The sequence below is a fragment of the Dromiciops gliroides genome, chromosome 2 (assembly GCF_019393635.1).
Source record: "Dromiciops gliroides isolate mDroGli1 chromosome 2, mDroGli1.pri, whole genome shotgun sequence".
Classification (NCBI taxonomy): Eukaryota; Metazoa; Chordata; class Mammalia; order Microbiotheria; family Microbiotheriidae; genus Dromiciops; species Dromiciops gliroides.
Genome location: NC_057862.1, coordinates 309,302,560 through 309,321,742, shown reverse-complemented (window position 1 = coordinate 309,321,742; position 19,183 = coordinate 309,302,560). Strand labels below are relative to the sequence as shown.

At 36.1% G+C, this 19,183-nt stretch overlaps 1 protein-coding gene across 12 annotated transcripts in view; it reads right to left on the bottom strand.

Moving 5' to 3' along the window:
• Window positions 1-19,183, bottom strand: part of LOC122742174 (ankyrin repeat and KH domain-containing protein 1) — a 133,563-nt gene that overhangs the window by 81,207 nt on the left and 33,173 nt on the right. For all 12 annotated transcript variants that reach the window (XM_043986225.1, XM_043986228.1, XM_043986227.1 and 9 more), the window contains exons 3-5: window positions 4,242-4,398; window positions 2,297-2,444; window positions 1,125-1,272 (exon numbers count right to left, since the gene is read on the bottom strand). In XM_043986225.1, the coding sequence (XP_043842160.1) occupies window positions 1,125-1,272; window positions 2,297-2,444; window positions 4,242-4,398 (453 nt within the window). The remainder of the gene's footprint in view (window positions 1-1,124; window positions 1,273-2,296; window positions 2,445-4,241; window positions 4,399-19,183) is intronic.

Here is a 19,183-nt window from a genome sequence, read left to right as displayed (position 1 = left end):
AAGAACATCCTTAAACTGATTCCAAGGATTATTAAAATAAAAATTGTTTTGATAAATGGTCAAAAGATATGAACAGGCAGTTTTCAGCCTAAGAAATCAAAGCTATCTATAGTCATATATAAAAATGTTCTAAATCATTATTGATCAGAGAAATCCAAATTAAACCAACTCTGGTATCACCTCATACCTTTAAGAGTGGCAAATATAATGGAAAAGGAAAATACTGGATGTTGGAAGGGATGTGGGAAGACTGGGATGTTAATCCACTGTTGGTGCAGTTGTGAACTGATCCAATCATTCTGGAGAGTAATTTGGAACTATACCCAAAGGGCTATAAAACTATACATACCCTTTGATACAGCAATACCACTGCAAGGTTTATATCCCAAAGACATCCCCCCAAAAGAGTAAAAAACCTATTTGTACAAAAATATTTATAGCAGCTCTTTTTGTGGTGGATAAGAAATGGAAATCAAAGGAATTCCCATCAATTGGGGAATGGCTAAATAAGCTGTGGCATATAATTGTAATGGAATATTATTGTGCTCTAAGAAATGACAAACAGAATGATTTCAGAAAGGCCTGGAAAGACCTGTATGAACTGATGTATAATTAAGTGAGCAGAACCAGAAGAATGTTGTGCAGTGACAGCAATACTGTTGGATGAAAAACTGTGAATGACTTAACTAATCTCAGCAATACAATGATCCAAGACAATCCCAAAAGACTATTGGTGAAACATACTATCTACCTCCAACGAAAAGACTGATATTGATTGAACACAGACTGAAGCATGCTATTTTTCACTTTCTTTCATTTTTTTCTTTTATTCAAGTTTTCTTATGCAAAATGACTACTATGGTTTATGTTTTCCATAATTGCATACGTATAGCCTATATTTGCTTAATGCCTCAGGGAGGCGCAGAGGAGGGACTGAAGGAGGGATAGGATTTGGAACTCAAAACTTTAAATAAAATTGTTTATCACCATCAAAATAAATAAATATATGAAATTTGTTGATAAACAGAATCTGGAACTCTACAAAAAGAGAGTTGTGATAAATATAAATATAAACTAAAGTTGTCTTTTGTCAATCATGCTGTATATGCTTTGACAATACATACCTGTTGAAGACTGGGCATTGACATCGGCACAATGAACAAGCAACAGCTTCACAATGTCTACATAGCCTCCACTGGCAGCTGCCATTAGTGGAGTTATGTCTCCTTTATTCCCTCGATCTTCAACATTTGCATGCATAGCAAGCAACACCTTTTTTAAAAAAAGCATTCAAAAATAGTCATGTAAAGGTCATAACTACTAGAATTCATAGAATTTTTGGTGAATCCATAAAAACTGGGATAATTTTTTCCTTTAGTAAACTAATTCAAGGAATAGCATTAATTATGTTTTTTGTTTGTTTTTTAAATTGAGCGTCTCTACCACCAGCCTTCCCATCCTGTAGAAAACCTCCACTCTGAGGCCCATACACTCAACTGATCACTCCCTTTCTCAGACCATCATTTCTTTTTTATTTTCGGGTGGGGCAATGGGGGTTAAGTGACTTGCCCAGGGTCACACAGCTAGTAAGTATCAAGTGTCTGAGGCTGGATTTGAACTCAGGTATTCCTGAATCCAGGGCCGGTGCTTTATCCACTGCGCCACCTAGCTGCCCCCCAGACCATCATTTCTCGAAGGACCTCAGTCATACTCACTTCAAACTCTGCTTGAGTCACTCTCTGGACTTCTGCCTGGCACATAGTAAGTGCTAAATACTTTATCAATGTCTGCTATTCAAAGCTATCAAGTAAGATTAACTAACATAGCACTTTTTGCCCAAAAAGGAAGCGATTTGTTTTCAGCCTCCAAGTTCAATACTCCTCCCACCAAACTATTTAAAGAGTACAAATCTGTACATGTGAAAGCTACTATGTGCTACTATGTGATGGTTGAGTAGATGTCTTTAAGTGGTTAGTTTCTATACTGCTAGGAAAAAACGAAAACAATTTATTCTAAATGCAGATAAATTATTCATCCACCCTCTAACAGTTTAAAAATTGTACCAAAAAAATCTATATAACATGACTCTTAACTCTTTTATTTACTTACATGTGTTTGGTCTGTAATAATATTTGGGTGAGAGGAATATGCTATATGTAAAAATAACAATTATATTACTAGTATTAACAACAACAAAAAAAAGCTAAAGCTACATCCTCTACATTTCTCCTAAAAAATCAAAGAAACTAAGCCATAAAAATACCAAAACTCTTCTAATGTGAACATTTCTACTTACTTGTGCCAATTCATAGTATCCTGCTGAACAGGCCAAACAGAGCAAACTTTCTCCTTCTTCAGTATGCTCATTTACACTTCTTCCTTCATCTAGCAATTTGCGGACAGCATTCACATCCCCATCTGAGCAAGCTTCTGCCAAACTTCGACTAAAAAACAAAATCAAGGGATACATAAATGTTCAATAATAACTGTTAAAATTCATAATGCTATAATATGCTAAGGATAAGACAACAGAAAAAGCAAAACTTATTTTGGTTTTTTGGGGTTTTTTTGGTGGGGCAATGAGGGTTAAGTGACTTGCCCAGGGTCACACAGCCAGTAAGGGTCAAGTGTTTGGAGGCTGGATTTGAACTCAGGTCCCCCTGAATCCAGGGCTGGTGCTTTATCCACTGAGCCACGTAGCTGCCTCACAAAATGTATTTTTAAAAAAGTTTCTAAACCTCTGCTGCTGAACAAGCTGTTACACACAAATAATTGGAAAAATTTAGGTTTTAAAACAAAAAATAAAAACCTCAGACACTTAAAAACATTTATTTGTTCTAAAACAAAGTAGAAACAGGTGAATTACTTTAATTTATATTTTTCTTTCTATTCAGACAACACATTTCATTCACTAGCCAAGCTATCAGTACGCATACAGGAAGATGTACTTAGAATCTAAGGATTAAATCAAATAACACTGCAACTTCTAGAAAGGCAACTTCTCTTGAAGGTAAGGATGGTACCCTACTCCCATTTGTTTCTACCACAGTGTTTTGAGAAAATAATTATTATTAACTAACCGATATTAATGGATAATAAATAATGGATTTCTTGGAGGTTTCTCAGTCCTTTCCCCCCCCGTCCTAGAAAGTCCACTTCTCTTTCTTTCTTTCTTTTTGTTTTTGGTGAGGTAATTGGGGTTAAGTGACTTGCCCAGGGTCACACTGCTAGTAAGTGTTAAGTGTCTGAGGCTGGATTTGAACTCAGGTCCTCCTGACTTCAGGGTCGGTGCTCTATCCACTGCACCACCTAGTTGCCCCCACTTCTCTTTCAGAAATTTTGTCAAACCTCATCTGGGAAAAACCCAAGGGAACAAAAGAAGTGGAGACAGATTCTTTGGTCTAAATCAGTGAAGGACTTAAACCCCACCTAAATAATGGACTTTCCCTTAAGCAACTTGAGTGTCTTTTGCATTCTTTTCTTTGAGGTCATCTCTAGAGTTCATTTTAATGTAGACTACCTTCAAATTATGTTAACCAATGGAACTGAATGATGCTAACCAATTAGCTTTGATCACTGTATGTCTCTATCAAAAGAAGATAAAAACCCTTGGATGACCCCAAGAAAGGCTGGTGGGCTCTCGCTGGTGCTCTCCCTCTCTTTCCCCTTCTTCTTCCTTTCCCTCTCCCCCTTTCTCTCATTCTCTTTTAGGACAGCATGGATCTTCTGGGGCTTTTCTCCTGCTCATGCTAACTGACATGCTGAAGCTCTCTCCCAGCTTTCTCTACCACATGGCCTGAGGCCATGAGAATTAGGGAGATGTGTGGTCAATCCTTTACTGGTATAATATTAATAAATTAATATATGCTTCCCAAAACTTCTGTAAATACCAATAGTAATTAAAAATTTAGAAAATACAGTTTAAAATAAAGTATGCACTCACTAAGTTAACAAAGTTAACAAAATTACAGCAACATCTCAAACCTATTGGTTCCCTGCCCCAAATAGATAAATTTTTTTTTGTGTAGGGCAATGGGGGTTAAGTGACTTGCCCAGGGTCACACAACTAGTAAGTGTCAAGTGTCTGAGGCCGGATTTGAACTCAGGTACTCCTGAATCCAGGGCCGGTGCTTTATCCACTGCGCCATCTAGCCACCCCGTTAAAATATTTAACAGAAATTACTGTTCCTAGAAATTACCAGAAAAAAACTATAACTAATATCAAGTTATCAAATACATACTTGTCCACTTGTCCTGCATTATGACTGTTCTCTGCTCTCATTCGCGTCAAAGCAGCAGCAGCTTCATCCAATGCACAGCTAACAGAAGAAGTCAGTCTTCGGAGCACCTCGGGATCTGCGAAGGCTTTACCATCGGCAGTTGACAATTTACCAATTCCTTCAGAGTATGTTCATTAAATGGGTTAGTACGAAAAAAAAAATCACACAGAAGATGCATAATTTTAAAACTTCAGCCACATGCATGATTAGTCCCAAATAATTTGTAAACATGCTAGAAAATGACATTCAACACATCTGACTTTATAAAATCTGAAAGTATGATTAACAAACAAGACAGAAGTACTAAAGTTCAAAACAAGGCAACATATTTTAGTCTAAACTACTTGTTTTAAGATGATCATGTTTCAAAAACTCAGGCTACTGGATTTATTATTTAAATTAAAATTTAGTGATAAATTAAGTTTTAAAACGTCCTTTAAGAATGAAATAAAGACCTTCACAGTAGAAGTGGGTTGAAGCTTGTGTATGTACAAGGAAGAGTGGGAAGAAATTTAAAAATAAATACTTGATTTTTTATGGATTTAAGATGTTGACATATTGCCCTTAGATATCTATGCCCACACTTCCCCATTCTAAAAAAGAGGTCACTTGAGTCTCATTAAATGAGTTTTGAGCTGAAATGATTTTAGAATTACCCTTCATTATCTTTGTATTAAGTATGCAGCCAGAGACAAATGCATCAAAGAAAGAGAAATTCAGCTTAGTTTTAAAAATTCAAACACTAACTTGATCATCTAAAGAATATCAACCAGGCGTGGCTAAACACTATGTTTTGGTATTTAATTTTAAAACTGCACAGAATTATACAAGTTGTGATCATATAGACTAGCTGCTAACCTTAAGTATGTACTATAACAGAAGTGGCTTTATAAACTAATGGCAGAGAATATGCCAATGGTTCCTTATTAGGGAGAATTTTTCTTCTCCAAGATCTGTCTTAAAAGGTGGCATAGTTTAATGTATAGAGTACCAAACTGAAGAGCAGTATACAAAAGCTACTAAAAAACCCAGCTTTGTCACTAATTTTATATGGCCAAGGGAAAATGATCCATACCTTTTTCTGTGTGGCCATCTTCCTAATGGCTACAATGTCAATCTACCAAATGTACCCATCAGAAGGCAATTTAAGATTATTGGCCAAATAAATGTTTTATATCTGCATCCCCAAGTATTAGCACAATGACTATAGGAAACCTTTAAACCTTTTCACTCATTCAAATGCATGGCATTCCTTATCAAGTGAAATATGAACATAAAGCATTCTTTACCCAGAACCAAAAGATCCAGAAGAATCTGTAGGATAGGATTCCACTTGGTCAGTCAGTCAATTAACATTTATTAAGCACCTATTATGTGTTTAAGCACTTTACTAAGCACTGGGGAGTCAAAAAGAGGCAAAAGTCCAACTGGTCCTACCTTTTTATCTGCCTCTAGTAGGAACTACTCTGTGACAAAAGTACAAAACCTTTACTAAACTTCTGTCTTTTGGTAAAATGTTCTGTGTGATCATTTTCTGTGCTACATGTAGCTTAATTTATTCAACACTGACCTCCCATTAACTTTATCCAACCTGTTTCATATTTTCTCCCATGGCACCCAAACCTGGCAATAAATATATTCTCTGACACTAAGAATACAGGTTAACAAAAAACAAGTGATTTTCACTGGAAGTAGTCTAACCTAACAGTTTATCTATATTCTATTACTGGTCATACTTTTTAATATTACCTTTTAAAAAGTCAACTATATGCTACACTGATGGCATTCTTCTATCTTGGGAGTAAGGAAAAACTAAAGTCTAGACAAGCCAACATCCAACAATTCCCTAAGTCTGAAAAAATGTACTCACCATTAAACTGCATATAAACATAATACAGATTTAATCTAACCTTTATTTCACAGATCCGGAAAATGAGGCCCAGAGTTGTTACATGACCTACTCAAGATCACAAAGATAGTAAAAACCACAACTGGAGTCCAGGTTCCCTAACTTTAAATCTAGTACTTTTTTCACTGAACCATGAAATCATCACTTCCTATTTTGAACTCTATATTTATACCCCCCCTCCCATATTTTGCCTTGTAAAGTTACTTGTGTAAATGTTCCAGTACAAATGAGCCAAGTTCTACTAAACTCATAATTATGTCTTAATCGTCTAGGAAATGCATAGAGTACCTACTATAAGACACTGATAAAGACAATTTACTGAAAACTGACTGATCTCCACCTACTCCCCATTCCCAGGCCAATTAATTGACTGGGGCTGACCAATCTTTGTCAGTTCCAGACTCTTGATTGACTTACGGATCTCCCCCCAAAGCTTACTTCCACGACTTTAAGTTATTATACATTTACATTAAGCAGTTTCTGTCTGAGAGAAACTTACTTTTCCCAAGGGCAGTCTCATAGCTCCTCATGTTATATTACCTCATATAAACCCTGTCCTCAGTGCCTATCTTTGGGTATTCCTAGCATCTTGCTTTGTGATACTCCTTATTTCTCCTATATTAATTGTTACATTAATTTCCAGGTTGACAACACTGTAGGTAGTACACGAAAATTTTTTTTAAAAACCATACTGAATGGCTGAATATAAACCTTGACCATCTACCTTATTATCATTAACATTAGTACTGAAACTCTTGAAATAAAGGTACTAATATTCAGTGATGAATGGAACTCAATGCTTAAAGACTACAGAATCAGCTAGCAGATGGCCATTAAAATTTTCCAGGACCCAAACACAAAGGGAAAAACTAAAGGCTAAACTGTCCTTAATAAATAGTGGTGCCAAGTTGTTTGATGCATGAGGTACAAAGAAAAATCAGTGTACCACTACAAAGTAGTTTTAGAGAGAGTGGCACCTAACTCTATGTTCAAATTCCCAGTGACTCACCTAGTTTTATATATAAAAGGAGATGGAAGAGCAAATAGCATTAAATCCTACCATAGGTCAAACTACCTGAAATTTATTCAGACCACCATGAACTGTGATTCACATAGATATTTTTTCTGCTTATTCATAATCACACAAGATTTGAATAAGATATGTCATTCTCAATAGGTCCTATGGTAATTAAATGAAATTGACTATATTTGAATAGGAAAAAGCTGTTAGATTACTGACATGAGGATTACTCCAAATTAGGGAAATTTCTAAAACAATTGCTGTCTCATCATTTTAAATTAAAACCACTATTTCCAAAAGATATTAATTTCTTTACAGGAAAAAAGAAGAAAATTGTTCCAATACAGCTGTGGCAAGTATTTGCTGAGCACTCATGGTTAAAATTTATCATAAACAATAAATTCAATTTGATAAACCCTGATTAAGCACTGACAAGACGCAAGACAATTTAGGCACTGGGGATACAAAGACAATTATGAAACAGTCCTTCACTCTAAAGTCGATGACATTCTATTGAGGGAGTGGGGTATAGAGTGATGGCTGTGTGTGTGTGTGTGTGTGTGTGTGTGTGTGTGTAGGAGGTGCCACCTGAAAATATGAAGAAAAGGAAGAAAGATAAGGCAAGGAGAATGTTCTGGGGTGTGGAACAAAGGAGAATCAATAAGTATTTTTAAGTGCTAGGTGCTAGATATACAAAAAAGAAGGAACTAATGTTTAACTTCAAGGATTACATTCAAATGGAGGAGAAAAGCACACATTTAAGTATATGTAGAATAAATATGAAGAGAATAAACACAAAGTTGTTAAATACAAGGTAATTTTGGAGGAAGGGTACCAGCACTGGGGGAGAGGGGAGGTTAAGAAAGGCTTCAACAGAAGGTAGTACTTGAGTTGCATCTTTTTTTGTTTTTTTTTTAGTGAGGCAACTGGGGGTTAAGTGACTTGCCCAGGGTCACACAGCTAGTAAGTGTTAAGTGTCTGAGGCCAGATTTGAACTCAAGTCCTCCGGAATCCAGGGCCAGTGCTCTATCCACTGTGCCACCTAGTTACCCCCTGAGTTGCATCTTGAAAGAGAGATTCTATCAGACAGAGGATTAGTGGACTGCTTGTGAAAAGGGCATGGAGACAGGAGATGGAGTGTCATGTGTGAAGAAGAGGGAAGGGTCAGTTTGGCTGATCACAGTGTGTGGCATGAAGTACAATACACATTGATACTAGAAAGATAGGCTGGAGCCAAATTGTGAAGTGCCTTAAAAACTAAACAAAAGAGTTTATGTTTCACACTAGAGACAATGGGAAGCCACAGTAATTTGGGGTCTTGAGGGGTGACAGATCTGTGCTTAAGGAAAATTACTTTGACAGCTGCGTAGAGAGAGGGTAAGACAATAGTAGAAAGAACTTTGAGGCAAGAAAACCAATTAGGTCATTCTAATAATTTAGGCAAGAGGTTAGGAGGGGCTAATAAGGCCCTGGCTATGTAAATGTGGAAAAGCAATTGGATATGAGAAATGTTCTGGAGAAAGCTCATGAGAAACTTTTTCAGAAAGTAGGAGGTAAAGTCCTCTGATGAGATGAGATGAGATGAGAGATGGTATAGGTGAAGAAGAGGAGGCTTGGAACAGTTGCAGTAGGATGTGTGCTAGAAAATAAAGGAAAAATAAAAAGGATTGCCTCATAGCAATGAAGTACAGTTGAATTAATGTGACAAATTTGTAATTAGTACAGTTATTTAATTTTATCCAGCAGCATTCAGCAGTAATCAAGTAGGAACAGAAAAAGTATGGTAAGCATGGTAACCTAGAGTTGGAATTTGGTATGGCAAAACTGGAAAAAGGCAAGGTATTCAAGAGTATATGATGGTGCAAAAATAAACCAGAGAATCACAGATTCAAAATTGTGAAGGTAGTAAAGTGAGGCCAGAGAGAAATTCTGAACTTGGGAGGGCATAAAGTCATGGTGAGGACAAACTATACATTTAGGAGAACTGTGGCAGAGGAAGTGATATAAGGACAGGAAATTAGAATATCAGTTCTAGATCATGGAGGCAGTAGTTATGGGTGATGGAAAGATGCTCTGAACATTCAATCCCAATGGGTGACTAAGAGAGAGTGAAGATGTAGGTTATAAAAGTTAACTAGATTGATGAACTGCGAGGTTGAAGTGTTCAAGGACATATGAAAGTTCAAGTATGAGGGCAAGGGCTAAGGTGAGTAGGAAGAATATGAACCAGGTGCTCCTTGAGAAAGGAGTGATAATGACCTAGAGCAGATGTTCTTAATCTTTTTAGTCTTATGACTCTTTTGGTGATCTAAAGAAGTATATGGACCTCTTCTCTAGAGGATGGCAAATAATCATTACAAATAATTGGACTCAATGATATATGGGAGTGAACCCCAGAAGAGCAGAGGATTCTAAATGATGGTGGAAAAGAAATCTACAAGCTACAGTGAGGAGCACTTACTCTTTCTTGTCCTATGAATCTGGAGGGCACAAGAAAAAGTACATCTGGAAAGATGGTGAACAGGAATATAAAGTATCTTCTGGAAAGAGCCAGGTTTCCCTAAGTATGAGGAAATGGGAAGATGAGAAAGTAAAAGAGATCCAGGATGATAACAGAAGTGGGGTTCAGAGAGCACAAAAGAACAGTAAGGCAGAAGACAAAAAGTATAGAGGGATATAAGCTTGAAGGAAAAATAATTTTTTCTGAATCACAGGAATAAGTAGACCAGGCCTAGGCAGTTTACTCACCATAAAATGAAGGAAAAATAAAGTGATTGGAATCCTCACCCTCAAGGATTCTGTGATAATTGAGCATAGAATCAATACATGGAAATAGGGTTAAGTTTCCCTGGCTGGTTACTCTAAAACAGAAAAGTACATTGGGAGCAGAGTTCAATACAGGCACCTAGCTCAGTGAAAAATTGATGTTCTAGTCTCCTAGTTAAGTTGAATTCATGTTTCACAATAGCCATTTAGCCCCATCACAAGACAGTGGGGAATGAAGCCCACCAAGCAGACTGGAGCATTTCAGACTTTATAATCACAGGCCCTCGAGGAACTAATGTTTTCTGAGACACATGATCTATGATATGCATGAGTCCCTTTTGAATGAGTCCCTCTACTATCTCATACACCTTGAAGGGTTGGCATCTGTGAAGGATTTCAATCCCCTTCCACAATTGTCCTCTATTACCCCAGGTTCCCTACAGATAGGGATCTCTTGTAGTTCTGAGACCTCAGCAGTGGCAGATGAATAGATATAATGTTTGAGATCCTGAAGGTTAGGCTAAAATCACATAGCATTCTCCTAGATAAATGGTCAAATAACACGAATCAGCAGTTCTCAAAAGCAAAAATGAAAGCTATCAACAACCATACTCTATATTACTAATAAAAAGAATAAAGCACATCAAATTTTGTAACAATAATTTTACTTTGAAACAAAAAAATTTTATCCTATCTTTATTTTATTTTCTTTGTAGATAAAAATATAGCATTTCAACTGATAAAGTTTGGTCCTTCATGATATTTTTTAATTCCAGTCTTTCTAGTGTTAAAACGGATCCAGTCATGTTAAAATCCTGCTGTAAAGACAAGCAAATCAGCTTTGAAAATAACATTGTGAATTTCATTATGTAATTTAAAGAGAAAAATAAGCTGTATATAATAATATAGATTCAGCTTCATGTACATTCTTCTTTTTCTATTCTATGTTGTATATGGAAATGAGCATTTTATTTGCTGTTTAAGTCCAGAACTCTTTAAAAAGCCTTAAAAAAAAACAAGTTAACGTATTGCCATCCATGGAGTTGTGAATTAGTTCAGCCATTCAGAATTATACTCAGTCATTATAAACTGTGAGTGCCGTGTGTGTGTGTGTGTGTGTGTGTGTGTGTGTGTGTGAGAGAGAGAGAGGGGGGGGGAGAAAGAGAAAGACAGACAGAGAGCTCAAATAAAGAGGAAAAGTACCCATAGGTACAGGAATATTTACAGTAGCACTTTTTTTTTTTTGGCGGGGCAATGGGGGTTAAGTGACTTGCCCAGGGTCACACAGCTAGTGTCAAGTGTCTGAAGCCGGATTTGAACTCAGGTCCTCCTGAATCCAGGGCTGGTGCTTTATCCACTGTGCCACCTAGCTGCCCCCTACAGTAGCACTTTCTGGTACGGCAAAGAACTGAAAATTAAGGAGGGAGAGATTCAGAGAAACCTAATAGGACTTGCATAAACTTATGAAATGATCAGAAACAGGAAGGCAATTTATATGACTACAACACCATAAAAGAAAACAACTTTGAAAGACTTAAGAATTCTAATCAATGCAATGATCCACCATAATTACAAAAGACTGATGATGAAACATGCTTCTCACCCATGGTCAGAGAGGTGATGAACTAGAGGTGCAGAATGAGACATATATTTTCAGACATTGCCAATGTGTGCATTTATTTTGCTTGACTATGCTTATTTGGTTCAAGGGAGGACTTTGGGGGAGGGGGGCAGCAGAAGGGAGGGATAGTGATAATGATGCCCAAAAAAGAAAGCAAAGAACATCAATTAAACATTTAAAAAACACAAAAGAAAACAAAGACTCAAAAGAGCAGAATGAAGTTTAGGGGGAGACAGACAAGTATAACTTTGGAATTAATTTGTTATGTACTTTTAAAAGACTCAAGGTATACATAATGGAGATTTGTGATTTTATACACAATCTGTTTTTTCATATATATGGAAATATTTATTTGTTGATATGGAGCAAAAGTTCATAATAAAAATTAAAAGTTAAAAAAGAAACGCTCAGCACCAGCCCTTCAACCTTATCCCAAGATAAAGGGGCAAGACACATCCAGAAGATTTCCATACACATGGAGCCCACCTCCCAATCTGCATGAAGAAGCACAGGCCCTCCCAGTACTTTTGATGTTTTGCCCCTTTGGGGAAAGTCCTCTACAGTCCTGGTGTTCTGAGGATCGGGTTCTGTGATGAATGTGAGCTCCCTTCAGAGTGGGTCCTCTATTGGCCTTCTCACTAACAAATACCAATATCTCCTCTTCTTTGATTGAGTCACATAGATTTTTATACTACTGTTAAGTACTTATCATGGACAAATGCGTTATTACTTACATATATTGCCTTCCAAAATGGATGAAACACACACACATATCTCTTATATATTTATCTTATTTTTACTAGGCTATAAGCTCCTTGAAGACAAGGACAGTATCTTATTTTAGGATCATATCTCCATCACCTATCTACAACTATCCACCTATCTCCATAAAAGCAGGCAGTTAAGCAAGCCCTAAAGTATTTTTTATTTAGTCATCTATGAAAAGGCTTTTCCTACTTCTGTTCTATTGCCATGTTCTTTCTTTACTAAAATTCAGGAATGTGCTTGGGATTTCAGAAAAATGACCTTCTACTTTTCAAACCTAGCTTTCCAACTCATGTGTACGTATCCAAAACAATCTCATTTGACCTCTCAGCTACAAAACTGCTCTTAGCATGAACATCAGACTTAGCCATCTCATTTATTATCTTTTATCTAGGTCTGTTTGTGATGGCTTCATTACTTTCAAAGGAACTGATATATTCCTTGCATACAGTACTCAATGTTGTTGAATAACAAAAACTAGCTGGCTAATCAAAAATAGCAGGCACCTCAAAAAATGTTTGTTCAATGAATAGTTTTGATTTTAACTATTTAATAAATTTTCACCTTTCAACAAAATTTATCTACTTCATCCACAAAGTTATTGTTGTGTCACCTGTAACTAACTAGTCATTTTTCATCTGTCACTCATCTAATTAATGTGGTCCTCAAATTATCTAAAGGTGGCAAAGACAGGAAATTTCTATAAAATGACTTCTTTCATCACCTTTGCCTTGCTATTTCTTCAAGGTCCCTCTCATCATCACCAAACTCCTTTATTACAGGTTTTTTTTAAAAGGACAATTTTGGAAGGTTATTTGATTTTTTATTTCCTTGAGAGTCCTCTGATGCCTGAAAACAGTTTGGAGGTGACTGAATACTTGAAGGATATGCTAGGACAGTGCAAACTCTATCTTGCTCTATCAAATTAGAAAAGTTCTGTATATAATCCCAGCAATGAACTATATTAATAGACTAGCCAAGTTCATCACAAGCAGATTTATCATTATATGATATGAATTATATGGCCATGGTAAGCCATGAAACAAAGAAATGAACCCTCAATCCTATGCAATCCCTGTTCCCTCTACGGGACTGTGGCAGAAAAGAGGACAGAATGCAAAAATTCACAAAGTTTTCAGTTTACCGAAAAAGATTAATTTAATTCTAGGAAATTGAAATATGACTGTTCAATGACCAATAAATTGACTAAGATACTACTGAAAGAGCTGAACAACATCATTATTAATATGGTTAGAATATCAATATTGATGTTCTTACCATAAATGAAATAAGAAGAGATAAGAAAGTAGAAGCTATAAGAAGATGGCTCACAGGTTCTGCTTGAAAAAGCAAATAAAGCAGTTGGCAGAATCGGCTTCATCATACACCCAAAAGCAATAAACATCATTCATGGAAGATGTAGTCATCTCACTCTGCAGTGCACATGATGAACATAAGCAACAATGACCATTATAAAATGATTGTAGCTTATGCAAACCACTCTTAAAAAGGCGGAGTAAAAGAGAGATGCAACAAAAATTTGACAAGATCCACCAGACCAAGTTAGAATATATCTTCAAACTTAAGATAACATGAATGCAAAGATGACCAGAGGTGAGGGATGTGGTTTGAGATCATGAAATGAAAGAGACCAAAAGCAGGTGAACTCAGAAGCCTCATGCCCATACATATTGAATGCTTTCTTCCTTCAGAGAGTTGGAAAATATTAGACATAGCAAACACTTAGTAATATGACAAACACAAAAAGAAATTCACTATATTTTAACATATAGAAAAAGACTGGTTATTTACTGGCTGATTAGTTACTGAATTATTCCAATTGAACTATATATAATAAGATTATCAACTAATTTAAGCAAATGTCAAAAATTATAGTAAATTTTGAAGTTCAAAAATGAAACCACTACAATTATGACAGCTCAAATTTAGTCTATTCATAGCAGCTCATGATTTTCTAAAAATGGGAAATTAACAAATGTAAAATCTAAAACTCGTTACCTTTTCTTACAAAGGTTTAACCAATGTAGAATTATTACCATGAAGGTGACCAAAAGAACCCAAGAGCCTCTGTAGCCAACAAATATCTGACCTAACTACCAAGCAGAAAGATTTGGCAAGACAAGAGCATGATAGTTTAGAACATAAATTAGTAAAGATTCATTACAGTAGAGGATCATGGAAGACAATGAGCAGTATCACCTCACAAAATGAGGAAAAGTAATGAAGTAAAAAATAAATCTCCAGAAAGTTTGGTGTGAGCCAGGTTATCTCAAAAGCTCCTAAATAAAATTGGAAGAAGGGTAACAGATAGAAAATAGAACAGTCTATTCTCATGGTGGGCAGCAGAACCACCACATTTGGAAATGATTTACTGTACACTTGAGGAAATGGAAATGACATTTAGATAAAGTAATAAAAGTAGCTAGGCCAGACTAAATACAAATCAAATATCTGTTGTACGAAACATAATTTTGGAAGCATTAGGGAATCAATTTTCAAGACTTCAAAAGAAGAAAATACCAAATAACTTTTGGGAGGGTGGAGATTATTGGCAAAAAAAGATAAATGAGAATGTCAGCAATTATCAGTCTATAGGTATATTTTCTAATCTCCAGAAGTTCTTTAGGAGAATGATCTACACATTTATCAAAGATACCCTGGCTGCAAATGTGAGAAGAGAATGAATATGCTTTCAGAAACCATTTTCTATAGCAGACTACATCTTCACAGACAAACAATTGATAGAAAGGTATGGAAAACATGAGATCCCATGGTGTTTACTAAATTTTTTAAAGTATTTGAACCTGTAAGGCAAAATGTAATGTCTTTCTCTAACCAAGTATCTTCCATATAGCTCTATGGCACAGTGAATACAGTATTGGGCCTGGAAGCAGGAAAATCTTAGTTCAAATCTGGCCTCAGACACTATCTGTTATAACCCCTTGGCATGTCACTTAACCTCTGTTTGCCTCAGTTTCCTCGACTGTAAAATGGGGATAATATAGCACCTACCTCACAGGGTTGTTGTGAAGATCAAAGGAGATAATATTTGTAAAGCATTTAGCATAGTGCTTAACAAATGGTAGTTTCTTTCCTTTCTTTCCATGCATAGGCTTAAAGGCAGCCTGGGAGAGTGGATAGAGCATTGGACTTAGAGCTAGGAAAACACGGGGTCAAATTCTGCCTGTGACACTGACTAGCTGCATTACCATGGCTAATTCAACAAATTTCTCTCAGACTAAGCTTGGGAACAATAATAGATGTGGCTGCAACCTCCAGGGTTGTTGTCAGGCTCAAATGAGATTATGTACGTAAAATGTTTTTCAAATATTAAAATATCATAGAATGTCAGTTTTTGTTATCATACAAGATTCCGTGGCAGACAACTTTGTTCAATGACCATTTATCATATTAAGTGAGGCACATAACAGGGATACATGCTCACTAAAGATGTTTTCACTATAGTAGAGGATATTCTCCATCATTTTCAATGGTTTGATCCTCCACACCTCCCTGTTATAACAGGGCCTAGAATACAGATAGTATAGATAGTCTTCAACAAAATCCTTAAGATGAAGAGATGGGCCTAATAATCTATTCAGAAATGCCCAAAGGATGAAAAAAAAAAGCCTATTGTCCAGACATGCAGTTAGATGAACAAGCATTAAGTCAATTCATTAGTACATCTCTTAGACAGGCACTGCAGATGGACAATGAGTTGGGTCCTGAACTGAACAAAAAGAAAAGAACAGACTGGATTACATTTGGAAGAAATACACAGTACTTTCAATGTGCTCAAGATGCTCCTTGACCAAAAAATAAACAACTCTTTTTCTCTATGATGCTGCATGGCTGCAAATCAAGTAACACCAGGATTACTTGTACACAAAAAGTAGTATACAAGGTCACCCAGGAAATGTATGATGAGAAAAGAAGGTGGGATGGTCATGTAGCAAGATCAAGGAATAAAAGATGGATAGCCCCAAATGGCTACACTAGTACCCAGAACATGTTAAAAAACCTAGAGGGAAGGCCTCTTGCCTCCACACTGGGTAGATCCTCTCAACAGAATTTATTCCCATAAATAACATGGACAAGAACTGAACAGGATGAGAAGGCATGGATGGGTTGTAATCTGCATCCTTAAATAAAATACCCACATCAATAAGATCCATTGAAGTAATGAAGTATTAATAGTTGGCATTCTGAATATTGGGGCTAACTGCCTTGGCAATGACACTTTTCAACATTATATTGTTTCTCCATCTAAGCTCAATATCTGCTACAATTTCAAAAATAGATATTCCTAAACTTTAATTTTCAAGACAGTTTTCAATATCATATGATTCTATACCTGTGGAGAAGAGTAATTGTCTTGAATCAAGTACAACTCTTTATAATTTTTTAAATTGTTTATTTCAAAACATAAGGTTATATCATTACTAAATAAGATCTAAGCTGAAAGACCACCCCCCCCTCTCTCTAAGTATCCATAAGATTCTTTAAGAAGATGACAAATGTTTGATTACCAAAAATATTCAAATGGAAAAATGAAGGGGTTGGACTAGATAGATCACCTCTGAGGTTCTTTACAGCTCCAGATCTATAATTGTATGAATTTTTGAAGTAGATTTTACTAATGGCCTAATTGTATGAATGCAGAGTTAAGATGTCTCTTCTCATAGTGTCTGTTGACATACTTCAATACTTCAAAAGATGCATGATTCTATTAGTGTGGGTGGAATTTCCTCTGCCTATGCATATTGCAACCCCTCCATACCTTAGTAGACTGTTTCATGAATTGCTATAGCCAAAAAATTCATCACCTGGTGTCCAACCTTCTGGTGATGAGCCTCTTCGAACTTAGCTAGGTTGGTCCATGGATGACAGATATAGAGTCCATTCAAAGGGCCCATACTTGAAGCCTTTCCAGCTTGGTAGGACCTGCCGGAGCTTGCGCTCTGCTAGCATAACCTTCAAGAACCCAGGGTCACCTGTAGGCCACAATGAGGCATCGAAGTAGGACTTTAGTGGAGACCTGCTGACAAAAGTGACATACTTATGACACGTTCCTACATCACTTCTAAAAAACTACCCAAGATTCTGCTTAACATCCTGAATAAGAAACAAATCAAGACACGAGTGAGCACGTTACTAAATGATCTCATGAATTCTGACCTTTGCACCAAAATAGCACAGCAGCACCTATCACTAAAAGGTAAATTATGAAGGTATTATTTCTAGCCCAAACTTGAGACTATAACCAAAGTAGGAAAGGCACAAAGTTTTTGATTCCCTGGATTCAGTCTGAGATGAATTCGATCCTCATTTCCACTGTAGAAAAGACCTGAATCACTAGGGTCAATCTCAAAGCTGATCCAGCTCCCTAGGAACGTTCCAGACAGGTAACTACTCCCAAAGAAAAATGAATATAATTGTCTGTCCCTAGTCTACGTCTCCATCCCTGAAGTTCAGCCAAAACTTGATCTACTTTCCTGGATAGGCTCAGTAAACCCTGCCTCCCCCAACCCATAAATAAATAAAACCAAATGGTTATATATCAAAGGAAAGGCAAATGTTTCTAAGCACAAAGTATCATCATGCAAAGTCGCCAACTTCTCAATAAGATTCAGCATCAACTTGACAAAATAAAAACTTGGGCAAAAAAACCATAACTAGGTCAGAAAAACATTCTCCTACATTATCCTTAATAATATATGTGCTCATGACAATGCTATTATGTAGGTTTATTCCATGAGAAGACCTTTGGGTAAAAATGCTTTCTTATAGTGGCCCTTTTAGAACTTCAATAATTCAATGTATTTTAGACAGGATGCAAGAATGATCTTCATGTTGAAATTTGTTCTGTAATGAATATTTGAACAATATACCAATGGACAAAATGGAAAGCACTAATCATAACTGTTTTCTACATTTGTAAACTTTTTTCTGTACTGGAAGAGGGGTCACCAGTCTGATGGTTTCAATCACTTCTGAAGAAGTTATTGTTCTTTTGATGGGATACAGCTATTAGATTTATTAATAGTAATACTTTTTAGCTGGATCCCATCTCATAGTCAGTGTTTCAAAATCATTCTATAGAAAGATGAAGTTTTCTGTGCCTCACATTTATTCTCAACTAAAGTGACAAAGTAGGGATTAAAATAAGCTATTTTACTTTTACTTTAGCCTATTTGTTATAGCAGATCTAGAGGAAATAGTCATGACAAAATCTTTTCTAATTTAAATTTTTTTAACTAAACCAAAAACTACAAGTATGGTGATAAACCAAATTCAAATGTTTTATTCAGACTAGTTTTAAAAATCTAATTTAGAGCCACCCACTAATTCCTCAGAAAAACCACAATCAGAAAGTCAGTCGTGCTACAATTTTGCCTATGCTTTACTATAATAGTATAAAGTTAATAGATAAATAATATTCTAGGTAAATGTACATTTTAATATTTACTAATTTCCTATAATCTTATGAAAGTACCCCTAAATTTTGCTCCTTTATTCCTTAACACCTCATCATTATTTGGCCAAGTCAAGCATTGTGCTGTTTATCAGCACCTTAAAGTTTATAAAGTCTTTTTTTTCCTCCACAAGGACCCTGTGCAGTAAATCATACAAGTACCACCACTATTTGAAGGATGAAGGGACTGAAACAGGAAAAGATTAAGCAACCTACCCAAATACACAAGTACTGAATTTTGGAGCTGAGATTTGAACTCCATTCTCTTGAAAAGTCTAGCACTCTTTACACAATACCATCCTACACTGGAAAACCAAGGGGTTTT